The sequence below is a fragment of the Nerophis lumbriciformis genome, linkage group LG22 (assembly GCF_033978685.3).
Source record: "Nerophis lumbriciformis linkage group LG22, RoL_Nlum_v2.1, whole genome shotgun sequence".
In the NCBI taxonomy this organism is placed as follows: Eukaryota; Metazoa; Chordata; class Actinopteri; order Syngnathiformes; family Syngnathidae; genus Nerophis; species Nerophis lumbriciformis.
This window is the reverse complement of record NC_084569.2, coordinates 30,077,459-30,093,147: the sequence shown is the minus strand read 5'-3', so window position 1 is coordinate 30,093,147 and position 15,689 is coordinate 30,077,459. Positions and strand designations below refer to the sequence as shown.

General features: G+C 42.0%; 1 protein-coding gene across 1 annotated transcript in view; it reads right to left on the bottom strand.

Moving 5' to 3' along the window:
* LOC133615232 (tetratricopeptide repeat protein 39A) overlaps positions 1 to 15,689 on the bottom strand; it is a 77,006-nt gene that overhangs the window by 60,438 nt on the left and 879 nt on the right. The window contains exon 2 of the mRNA XM_061973656.2: positions 268 to 366. Coding sequence (XP_061829640.1) covers positions 268 to 366 — 99 coding nt within the window. The remainder of the gene's footprint in view (positions 1 to 267; positions 367 to 15,689) is intronic.

Here is a 15,689-nt window from a genome sequence, read left to right as displayed (position 1 = left end):
ACCATCTCACAGCTTTGTGTTTATTTAGCAGGGCTGCCTTTCTCTGGCTGTTGAAACAGTCACACCTCAGGCGTCAGCTTTAGCAAACACCAAATATCCTGGAGCACGGAAGCTTGCCTGAGCTGCACTTGTATCGCAGCTAACATGTGGTACTGGACAGTCCACACCTGATCTACGCATGGACTGGGGCCAAACAAAGGACCACCTACAAAAACAAAGGAATGTGCACAATTGTATTCCAAGTTAGACGTCAACTTTTGGCTTTACTTTGACCGCAGTTTCTCCAGACTCTCAGTGAAGTGGTTGTTCAGGAAGAGATCCAAGGCCTCCATACACTCATCCAGGCTCTCTTTTAGGGTGGAGTTGCTGAAATAGAGACATGTAGATCAACAATATGCAGAAACAAATGAGAAAGAAAGTATACTTGTGTAATAGCTTAGTAGTAATTATATACTGATATACAAGCCCGCACTTCGGACATCCCAGCGATACAAGGACTGTATCAAGCTTTTGAGACACCAAAGGGCACTTTTGACATCTACTTTCTCAGCAAGACGTCCAAATTACAATGTGTTTATTCAGGCCTGGGCAATAAACTATTTTATCAATAAATTTGAGTTTTTTTGTTGCAGGCAATTTAAAAAATAAAACAATCTATGTTTTTCCCTTTTTGCAGTATCATATTTTTCCCCCCGGAGCTTCCACCTCCATATTTCCTTCGGGAAGATCCACACACGCATAGCACAACACGGCTAATTGATTGATTGATTGAAACTTTTATTAGTAGATTGCACGGTACAGTACATATTCCGTACAATTGACCACTAAATGGTAACACCCGAACAGTGTTGGGACTAACGCGTTACAAAGTAACGCGTTACTGTAACGCCGTTAGTTTCGGCGGTAACTAGTAATCTAACGTGTTATTTTTTATATTCAGTAACTCAGTTACCGTTACTACATGATGCGTTACTGCGTTATTTTACGTTACTTTTGATGTAGTATCGGCTAGAAACAGAAGCGCTGCGGTGTCGTTCTTCTGAATCTTCCTCTGTCACAAGCCGGAGAGAAGAAAAGAGGCGCGGTCTATGTGTGTGTCTGGGTGTGGGGAGGGGAGGCACACACGTGATCCGCGGTTTGATATATGAAACAAAAAAAAAAGTTGTTGGCACGTTCAGTCCACACACAGCGTGGTCATGGCGAGCGGAGTAACGGAGGAGCTTGAAAGCCCCGCGCCATTGAATCGGTGTGTTTATAGGTGCAGACTCGGTTGTGCAAAACGAGGGTTTTAAACACATGCTGAACGTGCTTGAGCCACGTTACGACATCCCGTCGCGCACCCACTTCAGCGATAAGATTGTACCAGATCTTTATGAGCAGGAGAAGAAAAAAGTTGTGGATGAACTATCCCGAGCATCATCAGTTGCGCTCATGACAGACGGGTGGACGTCCAGGGGAACTATAAGCGCTCACTTCATTACAGCAGACTGGCAGATGAAAAGACACGCCCCCTCTACGAGAGTCGCCTTGCGCAGGTACTGACACAAGCAGTGGAGGAATGGAAGATAAAGATATCCCAGTCACACGTGATAATGCCAAAAATCTAATAATTACAGTGAATGAGGCAGGACTGGGACCACAGATAGGTGCTTTGCACATGTAGTGAATTTGGCATCACAGAAGGGAATCTCAGTCAATAGGATGGAGCGCCTCCTTGGGAGGATCAGGAAGGAGGTTTCCTACTTCCACCCAAGCACAACAGCTGCTCATGTGCTTAAGACAAAGCAAGAAATGCTAAAGCTGCCTACTCATACATGAGGTCCCAACGAGGTGGAACTCCACTTATGATATGTTGGAGCAGCAGGCAGCTATATACTCTGCATTGACCCACAACACTCTGAAGACAAATGTCACCCTGTCTGATGATGATGTGAGAGTGGCAGATGAGGTCCTCTAGGTGCTTAAACCCCTCAAAAGTTTGACATCTCTACTGAGCACTGAAACTTCACCATCTGTGTCAATGATCCTGCCACTGAAAACAAGGATTCTACAATCCATGGCTCCAAGTGTGGAAGACAGCAGCATCACTCCAGATGTCAGGCTTTATTTCACTACCTATGTTTCAAGGAAGATGATGTGCCTTCTTATGTTGCACTTTAACTTGTTTTTTATTAATGGTCATTGGTCCAAGTTTAAAGAAAGGAGGAATGCCTTTTTATGTCGCACAGTTTTTCATTAAGTATGTTAAAAGGAAAATAAAAATGCATGTCAAGTTGATCAACAAATTGTAATATTCTCCAGTGCAATAACAGTACTGAAATGAAGGCTAAAAGGGCATTAATGGGAGCTTTAAAAAAAAAAAAGAAGAAAAAAAAAAGAAGTAACTAAATAGTTATTTTTCACAGTACAACATTACTTTTTGGTGTAAGTAACTGAGTTAGTAACTGAGTTACTTTTGAAATAAAGTAACTAGTAACTGTAACTAGTTACTGGTTTTCAGTAACTAACCCAACACTGCACCCGAATAAGTTTTTCAACTTGTTTAAGTCGGGGTCCAAGTAAATGAATTCATGGTACAAATATATACTATCAGCATAATACAGTCATCACACAAGTTAATCATCAGAGTATATACATTGAATTATTTACATTATTTACAATCCGGGGGGTGGGATGTGGAGGGGAGAGGGGTGATATCAGCACTTCAGTCATCAACAATTGCATAATCAGAAAAATGAACATTGAAACAGTGTAGGACTGACTTGGTAGGATATGTACAGCGAGCAGAGAACATAGTGAGTTCAGAAAGCATAAGAACAAGTATATACATTTGATTAATTACATTTGATTATTTACAATCCGGGGAGGTGGGATGTGGAGGGGGGAGGGTAATTCTAACGCAAACGAGAGCGAGATGATTGTTCCAAAGAAGAGAGAAGTGTCGTCAGTGGTTTAGATTTGCGGAAGCAGGGGTGGAACAAACGACTGCAAGCTGCAAAGTTAGTTCACCCAGCATCGCAAACCGAAGCATCCAGTCGAGTGCGGGAAATGTAACTCTTTACGAGGCAAACAAGAACATAAACTCCAGCTAAAAATTAGCTCAATTACACAAAGTAACACGTATGAGCCTGCTATGCACGTCGTGTCGTGCCCACACAGCAGAAAAGCCTGTTTTTATCCACCAAATAAAACTATAAGGATCTCTCAATGCTACATTTTGTTTTGCAGAAGTTTTTTTTATTCGAGACAGAAGCTTTAAGTTTGAACTTTATCGATCTCAAATGTTGGAGTTTATTTATTTACATGCAATGATATGCCACATATTTATTGACGGTCAATCAATCAATCATCAATCAATGTTTATTTATATAGCCCTAAATCACAAGTGTCTCAAAGGGCTGCACAAGCCACAACGACATCCGCGGTACAGAGCCCACATAAGGGCAAGGTAAAACTCACAACCCCAATGGGACGTCGATGTGAATGACAATGAGACACCTTGGAGAGGACCACATATGTGGGTGATCCCCAGCCCCTCTAGAAGTTTTTTTTTATTTTTTTATTGAGACAAAGATTATTTATGTATTTAATATTTGTTTGCTTACTATGTTATGTTATTTATTTGTTCATTGAACTGTTGCAGAGAACAAGGAAATTGGATAAAATTGCAATGGTATGAAAAGGGGTAGGATTAAATAGGCTCTGCTTCTTCCTACTCCTTTTCGGCCGTGCTGTAATGAAACAACTGGAAATGTGTGATGCATTACATTGTATCGTATGCATGTTCAAAATAAATTGAAACTGAACTGAACTGAAAACTGAACAGAGGTTTTGCCTCTCATTGGAAGCTCTATATTAAATGACTTTTTTTGATTAGAAAAATGTGCATTGCTCATGTGCATTTGTGTTATTAGCATCATCACTGTACTTTTTTTTTTAGAAAATGGCAATGTAGCTTAAAATCTATAAAGCGAAAACAATATATCTATCCATTTTCTACCGCTTATATACAAACCCCGTTTCCATATCAGTTGGGAAATTGTGCTAGATGTAAATATAAACGGAATACAATGATTTGCAAATCCTTTTCAACCCATATTCAGTTGAATATGCTACAAAGACAACATATTTGATGTTCAAACTGATAAACTTTTTTTTTTTTTTGCAAATAATCATTACCCTATTTTCCGCACTATAAGGCGCACCTAAAAACCACAAATTTTCTCAAAAGCTGACAGTGCGCCTTATAACCCGGTGCGCTTTATATATGGATAAATATTAAGATTCATTTTCATAAAATTTCGGTCTCGCAACTTCGGTAAACAGCCGCCATCTTTTTTCCCCGTAGAAGAAGCGCGCGGTGCATGCTGGGATATGTGACGTTTCATTTCCATTTGTGTGTTTATGTAAAGACCCCAAAATGGCTCCTATTAAGTGTGTTGTCTGTCTAATTATAAATAATGCAGACGAGGCGTGTTAACTGAGTTCTCAACGTTTACTCACAGCGTGCTCATAACCACATTCTAACTCCCAGCATACAACAACGCTTCTCAGGGCTACCGCGCATGCTCGTCACTATCGTTGCATGCTGGGTAGTGTAGTTGTTATATTTGCTAGCTCATAACATCACATTAAGAGACACGCTTACGCGCTTAATTCAATACTCGCCGTCATTCCGGGTGGATTGACAAAAGACCTCCAGCCGCTAGATATTGGTGTCAACAGGGCATTCGAAGCTAGACTGCTAACTGCGTGGGAACAGTGGATGACAGAAGGCGAACACACGTGACGTTCACCAAGACAGGGAGGCAGGGAGACAGCGCCAGACGACATTTTGGATCCCACATTCGCCCAACTTTTCAATTCGGACAACGAAGGAGAATAATTCGAGGGATTTATGAATGAAGAATAACTTCAGAAAGTGAGCGTTATGTTTATTTTGTGTGTTGTGACATTAACGTTCGAGCAACATTATGTTGCTATTGCTCTGCACTATTTTGAATTTTACTATGTTTGTGATTGCACATTTGCGTACATTTTGGGAGTGAACAGAGTTGTTAGAACGCTGGTTTTTAATATATTATTAAAGTTTGACTGACCTATCTGACTGTTTTTTTTGACATTCCTTTAGCGCAGTTAGATGCGGCTTACAACACCGGGCGGCTTATAGGTGGACAAAGTTTTGAAATATGCCGTTCATTGAAGGCGCGGCTTTTAACCCAGGGCGCCTTATGGTGCGGAAAATACGGTAACTTTAGAATTTGATGCCAGCAACACATGACAAAGAAGGGGAAAGGTGGCAATAAATACTGATAAAGTTGAGGAATGCTCATCAAACACTAATTTGGAACACCCCACAGGTGAACAGGCAAATTGGGAACAGGTGGGTGCCATGATTGGGTATAAAAGTAGATTCCATGAAATGCTCAGTCATTCACAAACAAGGATGGGGCGAGGGTCACCACTTTGTCAACAAATGCGTGAGCAAATTGTTGAACAGTTTAAGAAAAACCTTTCTCAACCAGCTATTGCAAGGAATTTAGGGATTTCACCATCTACGGTCCGTAATATCATCAAAGGGTTCAGAGAATCTGGAGAAATCACTTCACGTAAGCAGCTAAGGCCGTGACCTTCGATCCCTCGGGCTGTACTACATCAACAAGCGACATCAGTGTGTAAAGGATATCACTACATGGGCTCAGGAACACTTCAGAAACCCACTGTCAGTAACTACAATTGGTCGCTACATCTGTAAGTGCAAGTTAAAACTCTCCTATGCAAGGCAAAAACCGTTTATCAACAACACCCAGAAACGCCGTCAGCTTCGCTGGGCCTGAGCTCATCTAAGATGGACTGATGCAAAGTGGAAAAGTGTTCTGACGAGTCCACATTTCAAATTGTTTTTGGAAACTGTGGACGTCGTGTCCTCCGGACCAAAGAGGAAAAGAACCATCCGGATTGTTATAGGCGCAAAGTTCAAAAGCCAGCATCTGTGATGGTATAGGGGTGTATTAGTACCCAAGACATGGGTAACTTACACATCTGTGAAGGCGCCTTTAATGCTGAAAGGTACATACAGGTTTTGGAGCAACATATGTTGCCATCCAAGCAACGTTACCATGGATGCCCCTGCTTATTTCAGCAAGACAATGCCAAACCACGTGTTACATCAATGTGGCTTCATAGTAAAAGAGTGCGGGTACTAGACTGGCCTGCCTGTAGTCCAGACCTGTCTCCCATTGAAAATGTGTGGCGCATTATGAAGCCTAAAATACCACAACGGAGACCCCTGGACTGTTGAACAACGTAAGCTGCACATCAAGCAAGAATGGGAAAGAATTCCACCTGAGAATCTTAAAAAATGTGTCTCCTCAGTTCCCAAACGTTTACTGAGTGTTGTTAAAAGGAAAGGCCATGTAACATAGTGGTGAACATGCCCTTTCCCAACTACTTTGGCACGTGTTGCAGCCATGAAATTCTAAGTTAATTATTATTTGCAAAAAAAAAAAAAAGTTTATGAGTTTGAACATCAAATATCTTGTCTTTGCAGTGCATTCAATTGAATGCACTGCAATATGACATCCATTGCTTTCGGTCTCCCCTAGAGGGGGGGGGGTTACCCACATATGCGGTCCTCTCCAAGGTTTCTCATAGTCATTCACATCGACGTCCCACTGGGGTGAGTTTTTCCTTGCCCGTATGTGGGCTTTGTACCGAGGATGTCGTTGTGGCTTGTGCAGCCCTTTGAGACACTTGTGATTTAGGGCTATATAAATAAAGATTGATTGATTGATTGAATATGGGTTGAAAAGGATTAGCAAATCATTGTATTCTGTTTATATTTACATCTAACGCAATTTCCAAACTCATATGGAAACAGGGTTTGTATCATAATATATTATTTGGTATTTAAATGACAATAGAACCATTTTGAGTGGGGGAAGAGTGGATCGTGAGATCGACAGGCGGATCGGTGCGGCGTCTTCAGTAATGCGGACGCTGTATCGATCCGTTGTGGTGAAGAAGGAGCTGAGCCAGAAGGCAAAGCTCTCGATTTACCGGTCGATCTACGTTCCCATCCTCACCTATGGTCATGAGCTTTGGGTCATGACCGAAAGGACAAGATCACGGGTACAAGCGGCCGAAATGAGTTTCCTCCGCCGAGTGGCGGGGCTCTCCCTTAAAGATAGGGTGAGAAGCTCTGTCATTCGGGGGGAGCTCAAAGTAAAGCCGCTGCTCCTCCACATCGAGAGGAGCCAGATGAGGTGGTTCGGGCATCTGGTCAGGATGCCACCCGAACGCCTCCCTAGGAAGGTGTTTCGGGCACGTCCGACCGGTAGGAGGCCACGGGGAAGACCCAGGACACGCTGGGAAGACTATCTCTCCCGGCTGGCCTGGGAACGCCTCGGGATCCCCCGGGAGGAGCTGGACGAAGTGGCTGGGGAGAGGGAAGTCTGGGCTTCCCTGCTTAAGCTGCTGCCCCCGCGACCCGACCTCGGATAAGCGGAAGAAGATGGATGGATGGATGGATGGATGGAACCATTTTAAAACGGGTTACAAAGGCTCCTAATTTGGCTGCTGACGTATGTGGCAACATATTGCGTCATTTCTGTTGTAACATGATGCTATCTACACTTCTGTTTTCTTCTTCTTATTTTCTTAACCTTAATTCAACTAGGAAAGTCCCACTGTTAAACTATAATAAGCACTTTATTCTTCTGTTGTTTGGATACTTTACATTAGTTTTGGGCGATACTACACATTGGGGTATCCATCTAATACCAAGTAGTTACAGGGGCAGTATTGGCCATAACCAGACAAAAACACAGGTTGGCGGTGTAACAATATTAATTAAGCATATACAAACCCTGTTTCCATATGAGTTGGGAAATTGTGTTAGATGTAAATATAAATGGAATACAATGATTTGCAAATCATTTTCAACCCATATTCAGTTAAATATGTTACAAAGACAACATATTTGATGTTCAAACGGATAAAACATTTTTTTTTGCAAATAATCATTAACTTTAGAATTTGATGCCAGCAACACGTGACAAAGAAGTTGGGAAAGGTGGCAAAAAATACTGATAAAGTTGAGGAATACTCATCAAACACTTATTTGGAACATCCCACAGGTGAACAGGCAAATTGGGAACAGGTGGGTGCCATGATTGGGTATAAAAGTAGATTCCATGAAATGCTCAGTCATTCACAAACAAGGATGGGGCGAGGGTCACCACTTTGTCAACAAATGCGTGAGCAAATTGTTGAACAGTTTAAGAAAAACCTTTCTCAACCAGCTATTGCAAGGAATTTAGGGATTTCACCATCTACGGTCCGTAATATCATCAAAGAGTTCAGAGAATCTGGAGAAATCACTGCACGTAAGCAGCTAAGCCCGTGACCTTCGATCCCTCAGGCTATACTGCATCAACAAGCGACATCAGTGTGTAAAGGATATCACCACATGGGCTCAGGAACACTTCAGAAACCCACTGTCAGTAACTACAGTTGGTCGCTACATCTGTAAGTGCAAGTTAAAACTCTCCTATGCAAGGCGAAAACCGTTTATATTTACATCTAACACAATTTCCCAACTCATATGGAAACGGAGTTTGTAGTTAATATTGTTAATCCCACTTTATTTATTGTAATGGGGCGGTATAGCTCGGTTGGTAGAGTAGCCGTGCCAGCAACTTGAGAGTTCCAGGTTCAATCCCCGCTTCTGCCATCCTAGTCACTGCCGTTGTGTCCTTGGGCAAGACACTTTACCCACCCGCTCCCAGTGCCACCCACACTGGTTTAAAAATGTAACTTAGATATTGGGTTTCACAATGTAAAGCGCTTTGAATCACTAGAGAAAAGCGCGATGTAAATATAATTCACTAATTCACTAATGTACATTTTGGGTGTCCCATTTAGTAAAAAACTGTAAAATTCCATTCCTTTTTTTGAGGTGGTCTGTCATAACTTTTTTAGATCTCTTTCGGACATTGGGACTTTTGGTATTAAAGTTCCTGTAAAAAAAGGGACCCAAACACACATATTGTACAGCAGATTTTACAGCTAAATGTGTATATATAATTTATACATACATGCACATTGGCCCCCCAGACACATTTTTTTTTCTCAATGTGGCCCCCTGAGTCAAAATATTTGCCCAGCTCTGAAATATACAGTGCATCCGGAAAGTATTCACAGCGCTTCACTTTTTTCCACATTGTTATGTTACAGCCTTGTTCCAAAATAGAATACCGTATTTTTTGCACTATAAGTCGCAGTTTTTTTCACAGTTTGGCCGGGGGTGCGACTTATACTCACGAGCGACTTATGTGTGAAATTATTAACACATTACCGTAAAATATCAAATAATATTATTTAGCTCATTCACATAAGAAACTAGACCAGGGGTCGGCAACCTTTACCAGTCAAAGAGCCATTTTGACCAGTTTTGCAAATTATAGATAACAATGGGAGCCGCAAATTTTTTGGGAAATTTTAAATGAAATAACACTGCATACAAAGTTTTCTTTTTGCTTTGTGCTATGTATAAACCAGGGGTCTCAGACACGCTGCCCACACCTTTATATGGAATTTGAAAGCTGGTGCGGCACGCAGGTTTTAAATGAATGGCGCTTGACAGCGTCATGCGTGCCGTGATGGTACAGTATATAGCACCCACTACAACCAGCGTGCCTGTTCAGCCACACGTTGTATGGTGTTTCTGCTTGCTCACGAAGGTGACAGCAACGCATACTTGGTAAACAACCACACAGGTTACACTGACGGTGGCGGTTTAAAAAAAACTATAACACTCTTACTAATAATGCGCCACACTGTGAACCCACACCAAACAAGAATGACAAACACATTTCGGGAGAACATCTGCACAGTAACACAACATAAACACAACAGGACAAATACCCAGAATCCCATGAAGCCCTAACTCTTCCGGGATACATTATACACCCCCGCTACCAAACCCGCCCACCTCAACCGACGCACAGAGGGGCGGGGGGGTTGATGTGTGAGGGAGCAGGGTTGGGGTGGGGGCGGGGTTTGGTGGTAGCAGGGGTGTATAATGTAGCCCGGAAGAGTCAGGGCTGCATGGGATTCTGGGTGTTTGTTCTGTTGTGTTTATGTTGTGTTAAGGTGCAGATGTTCTCCCGAAATGTGTTTGTCATTCTTGTTTGGTTTTGGTTCAAAGTGTCAGTGTAACCTGTGTGGCTGTTGACAAAGTATGCCTTGCTGTCACGTACGTGTGTAAGCAGAAGGTGTATAATGTATAACAAGTGTCAGGCTGGCACGCTGTTAATACAGATTGTAGAGAGCGCCAAATGTTGTATCATCATGGCACGCCCTTATCATAGCTGTAAGGGTGAAAATCGGTGAATATTAATCCCGGGAGTTTTCTGCGAGAGGCACTGAAATCCGGAAGTCTCACGGGAAAATTGGGGGGTTCAGCAAGTAAGCTGCTGAGCCGCATCAGAGTGATCAAAGAGCCGCATGCGGCTCCGGAGCCGCGGGTTGCCGACCCCTGAACTAGACGTATAAGATTTCATGGGATTTAGCCTTTCAAATGTCTATTCTTGGTGTTGGGTTTTATCAAATTAATGTCCCCAAAAAATTGCACAAGCGTGCACCTTAGAGGGAGCGTTGCTCGCACGGCTGCGCTAGCATCACAGCTAACGTTAGCCATGCTGCTACCTCCCTGCTCGGGGAGGACGTATACGTATGTGACGTATGACGTGACAGTATGTGATGTGTGTAAGAAGGTGCGCTTGCTGTCTGTGAGAGGGAGACACAGGAAAGAATGAGAAGAGCCTGTCGTGTAATGCCAGTAGCTAAAAGCAACTGCGTGAGAATCCACAGACCTGTGGATGTGTTGAAGGTGTGCTGAAAAATGCGGAACGGAAATTAGGGAGCAGCAGAAAAGTGGAATGTATTATTTAAATCGGTGCGTTAGAAAACACGGACCGGAGTTTTTTTTTAAACTGGATCTGGATCGGCATTTTCCCATGCCTTGCCGATACGCATTTTTTGGCAAATATCGGCGGGCGATCCGATCCAAATATCGGATCGGGACATCCCTAACTTACAGCATAATAAATCACACAATTTCATATCATTTCACTTTACATCATGTCCAAAAGGACATGATGTAGGAGTAGGAAGAAGCAAAGCTTATTTAATCCTACCCCTTTCCCACTTCAGAGCATTTACAAATGCATACGTTCATTTACTGACTTCATTTTGTAGCACAATGCCATCCGTGAATGATTAATACAGCAGTGTTTGTAATAGATAATTAAGTCAGTCATGGTAAACATACTGAGATGAAGAATATCCCATTTTCAATGAGGTTGAAGGTGTTTCTCATAATTCTCCTTCTTTGTACTTTGTAAGCACTATTCATTTGAACAACCTCTTAAACTGGATCATATCAGTACATTGTCTAACTTCTTTACTTAATCCATTCCATCATTTAATTCCACATACTGATATGCTAAAGGTTTTTAGTGTTGTACGAGCATACAAATGTTTTAAATTAGATTTTCCTCTAAGGTTATATTTCTCCTCTTTAGTAGAGAACAATTGTTGTACATTCTTCGGTAGCAGGTTGTAGTTTGCTTTGTACATCATTTGAGCTGTTTGCAATTTTACAAAATCATCGAACTTCAATATTTTTGACTCAATAAATAAAGGCTTTGTATGTTCTCTATGTCCAACATTATGTATCAGTCGAATTGATCTTTTTTGTAACACGGTTAACGAATGAAGCGCACATTTGTAATTATTTCACCATATTTCTACACCAGTGTTTTTCAACCTTTTCTGAGCCAAGACACATTTATTTAATTAAAAAAAATTCTCAGGCACACCACCAGCAGAAAACATAAAAACATTTAACTCAGTAGTTTGTTGGATATGAATTCAAACCATATCCAAGCATGCATCACTATAGCTCTTGTCTCAAAGTAGGTGTACTGTCACCACCTGTCACATCACGCCGTGACTTATTTGGAGTTTTTTGCTGTTTTCATGTGTGTAGTGTATTAGTTCTTGTCTTGCGCTCCTATTTTGATGGCTTTTCCTCTTTTGTTGGTATTTTCCGGAAGCAGTTTCATGTCTTGCCTGAACGCTATTCCCCGCACCTGCTTTGTTTTGGCAATCAAGAATATTTCAGTTGTGCAGACGCTATCCTTCTTTGTGGGGACATTGTTGATTGTCACGTCATGTACGGATGTACTTTGTGGACGCCGTCTGCTCCACACGCTGTAAGTCTTTGCTGTCTTCCAGCATTCTGTTTTTTGTTTTTTTACTTTGCAGCCACTTCAGTTTTAGTTTCGTTTTGCATAGCCATCCCTAAGCCTCAATGCCTTTTCTTAGCGGCACTCACCTTTTGTTTATTTTTGATTTAAGTGTTAGATACCTTTCTACCTACACGCTGACTCTCGCATATTGTGATCACGACAAACCATGTTTCCGACATCTACAAAGCAATTAGCTACCTGCTGCCACCTACTGATATGGAAGAGTATTACACGGTTACTCTGCCGAGCTCTAGACAACACCGACACTCAACAACGGCACATTATGTGCGGATTATAATTACTGGTTTGAAAAATATATTTTTAACCCAATTAGGTGAAATTACATAATCTCCCACGGCACACCAGACTGTATCTCATGGCACACTAGTGTGCCACAGCACAGTGGTTGAAAAACACTGTTCTACACCATAGGCGCTGAGCACCCACATGGGATTGCTGGCAACTTTCAATCTTTAAAATAATTTGTGAAACATCAATCTTGTTGTTGTTAATTCTGTGGCGAGTTTGGTCCGTTTTGCTCATTAAAAAAAGTCACCAATCATATAGTCTATAATTAACAAAGCCTAACCAAAAATTAATTATGCCCGATAATGAACTAATGACACTATCATCTTGACTTTGAACACACTGCACATGAGCGAATGAAGTGCATACTTCGTCAACAGCCATACATGTTACACTAAGTGTGGCAGTATAAACAATGCCAACACTGTCATAAATATGTGCCATATAGTGAAACCACACTAAACAACAACGACAAACACATTTTGGAAGAATATTTGCACCGCAACACAACATAAACACTACAGAACACATTCCCAGAATTCCCTGCAGCACCAACGCTTCCGGACGCTACAATATAAACAAACGCCATTGGTGGATCTACACCTAACATCCACTGTAATGATACCACGTACAATAGCGTATCTAGTCGATACTACTCTGATTACATCGATATTTTTTAACATCACAAAATCTTCTTTTGTTTTTTTATACATTTTTATTATGTTTATAAACTCAGGAAATATGTCCCTGGACACATGAGGACTTTGAATATGACCAATGTATGATCCTGTAACTACTTTGTCCATCCATCCATCCATCCATCTTCTTCCGCTTATCCGAGGTCGGGTCGCGGGGGCAGCAGCCTAAGCAGGGAAGCCCAGACTTCCCTCTCCCCAGCCACTTCGTCCAGCTCCTCCCGGGGGATCCCGAGGCGTTCCCAGGCCAGCCGGGAGACATAGTCTTCCCAACGTGTCCTGGGTCTTCCTCGTGGCCTCCTACCGGTCGGACGTGCCCTAAACATCTCCCTAGGGAGGCGCTCGGGTGGCATCCTGACTAGATGCCCGAACCACCTCATCTGGCTCCTCTCGATGTTGAGGAGCAGCGGCTTTACTTTGAGCTCCCCCCGGATGACAGAGCTTCTCACCCTATCTCTAAGGGAGAGCCCCGCCACCCGGCGGAGGAAACTCATTTCGGCCGCTTGTACCCGTGATCTTGTCCTTTCGGTCATAACCCAAAGCTCATGACCATAGGTGAGGATGGGAACGTAGATCGACCGGTAAATCGAGAGCTTTGCCTTCCGGCTCAGCTCCTTCTTCACCACAACGGATCGATACAGCGTCCGCATTACTGAAGACGCCGCACCGATCCGCCTGTCGATCTCACGACCCACTCTTCCCTCACTCGTGAACAAGACTCCGAGGTACTTGAACTCCTCCACTTGGGGCAAGATCTCCTCCCCAACCCGGAGATGGCACTCCACCCTTTTCCGGGCGAGAACCATGGACTCGGACTTGGAGGTGCTGATTCTCATACCCAAATTTGTGGTATCATCCAAAACTAATGTAAAGTATCAAACAACAGAAGAATAAGTGATTATTAAATTTTAACAGAAGTGTAGATAGAACATGTTGAAACAGAAAATAAGCAGATATTAACAGTAGATGAACAAGTTGATTAATATTCATTTTCTACCACTTGTCCGTAATAATTATGACATTTTGACAATAGGTAGATAAATGACACAATATGTTACTGCATACGTCAGCAGCTAAATTAGGAGCCTTTGTTTGTTTACTTACTACTAAAAGACAAGTTGTCTAGTATGTTCACTATTTTATTTAAGGACAAAATTGCAATAAGAAACATATGTTTAATGTACCCTAAGATTTTTTGTTAAAATAAAGCCAATAATGACATTTTTTGTGGTCTCCTTTATTTAGAAAATTACCGAAAAACTATTGGTACCGGTACCAAAATATTGGTATCGGGACAACACTAATACACACAAACAGAGCACCCACTGGCAGAAATGTAGATCGGCGCCTGTGTTCTACACCACGGGTGCCCATTAGGTCGATCGCGAACTACCGGTCGATCGTGGAGGGTGTGTCAGTCGATCGCCAGCCAGGCATTAAAAAAATAGTCCTAAAAATGAGCGATCATAAATCTTCACTATGACATCACTTTCGTCACTTGATTGACATTCACGGCACCCAAGGGTCTTCTGAGATGACGCTGGCTGCTGCCAGCTCATTAAAATTACCGACAGGAAGGCGAGAAACACTTTTTATTTCAACAGACTCTCGCGCCCCGTACCTGTCGTCAAAACTCCAAAGACCGACTGCACAGTTGCACAATAAAAGCGCTGCTTCATCCTGCCTGCGCTAACAAAATAAGAGTCTCAGAAAGCTGGCGTGCACAAGCTAGCGAGCTACAGAGTTTGCCGCCAATGTATTTCTTGTTAAGTGTATACAAAGGAGTACGGAAGCTGGACAAATAAGATGCCAAAAACCAACCACTTTCATGTGGTATTGGACAGAAAGGAGGACTTTTTTTCTCCTCCATTTGAAAATGAGGACGTTATCAGCACCACTGTCTGATTCCAATCAATGCAAGTCATCAGAATTAGGTAATACACCAACTTATATTCTTGTCTTCATGAAAGAAAGAAATCTATATGTGTTAAACATGCTTGTATTATCATTAAACACATTTAACTTGTTAACAATATTAACTAAATGTGTTAAACATGCTTGTATTATCTTTAAACACCTTTAACTTGTTAACAATATTAACTATATGTGTTAAACATGCTTGTATTATCATTAAACACCTTTAACTTATTAACAATATTAACTATATGTGTAAACATGCTTGCATTATCTTTACCGGGCTTTCTGCTCCGCCGCTCCCAGTCTGTGCAATGCTCTCCCTGACCACCTGAGGGCACCAGGGACTGTGGATGCTTTTAAAAAAGGCTTAAAACCCCTTATTTAAAAAAAAAAAAAAAAAGCCTTTTTATAGATATATGCATACTAGTTCTAGCATTTAGGCTGTTTTAGTTTT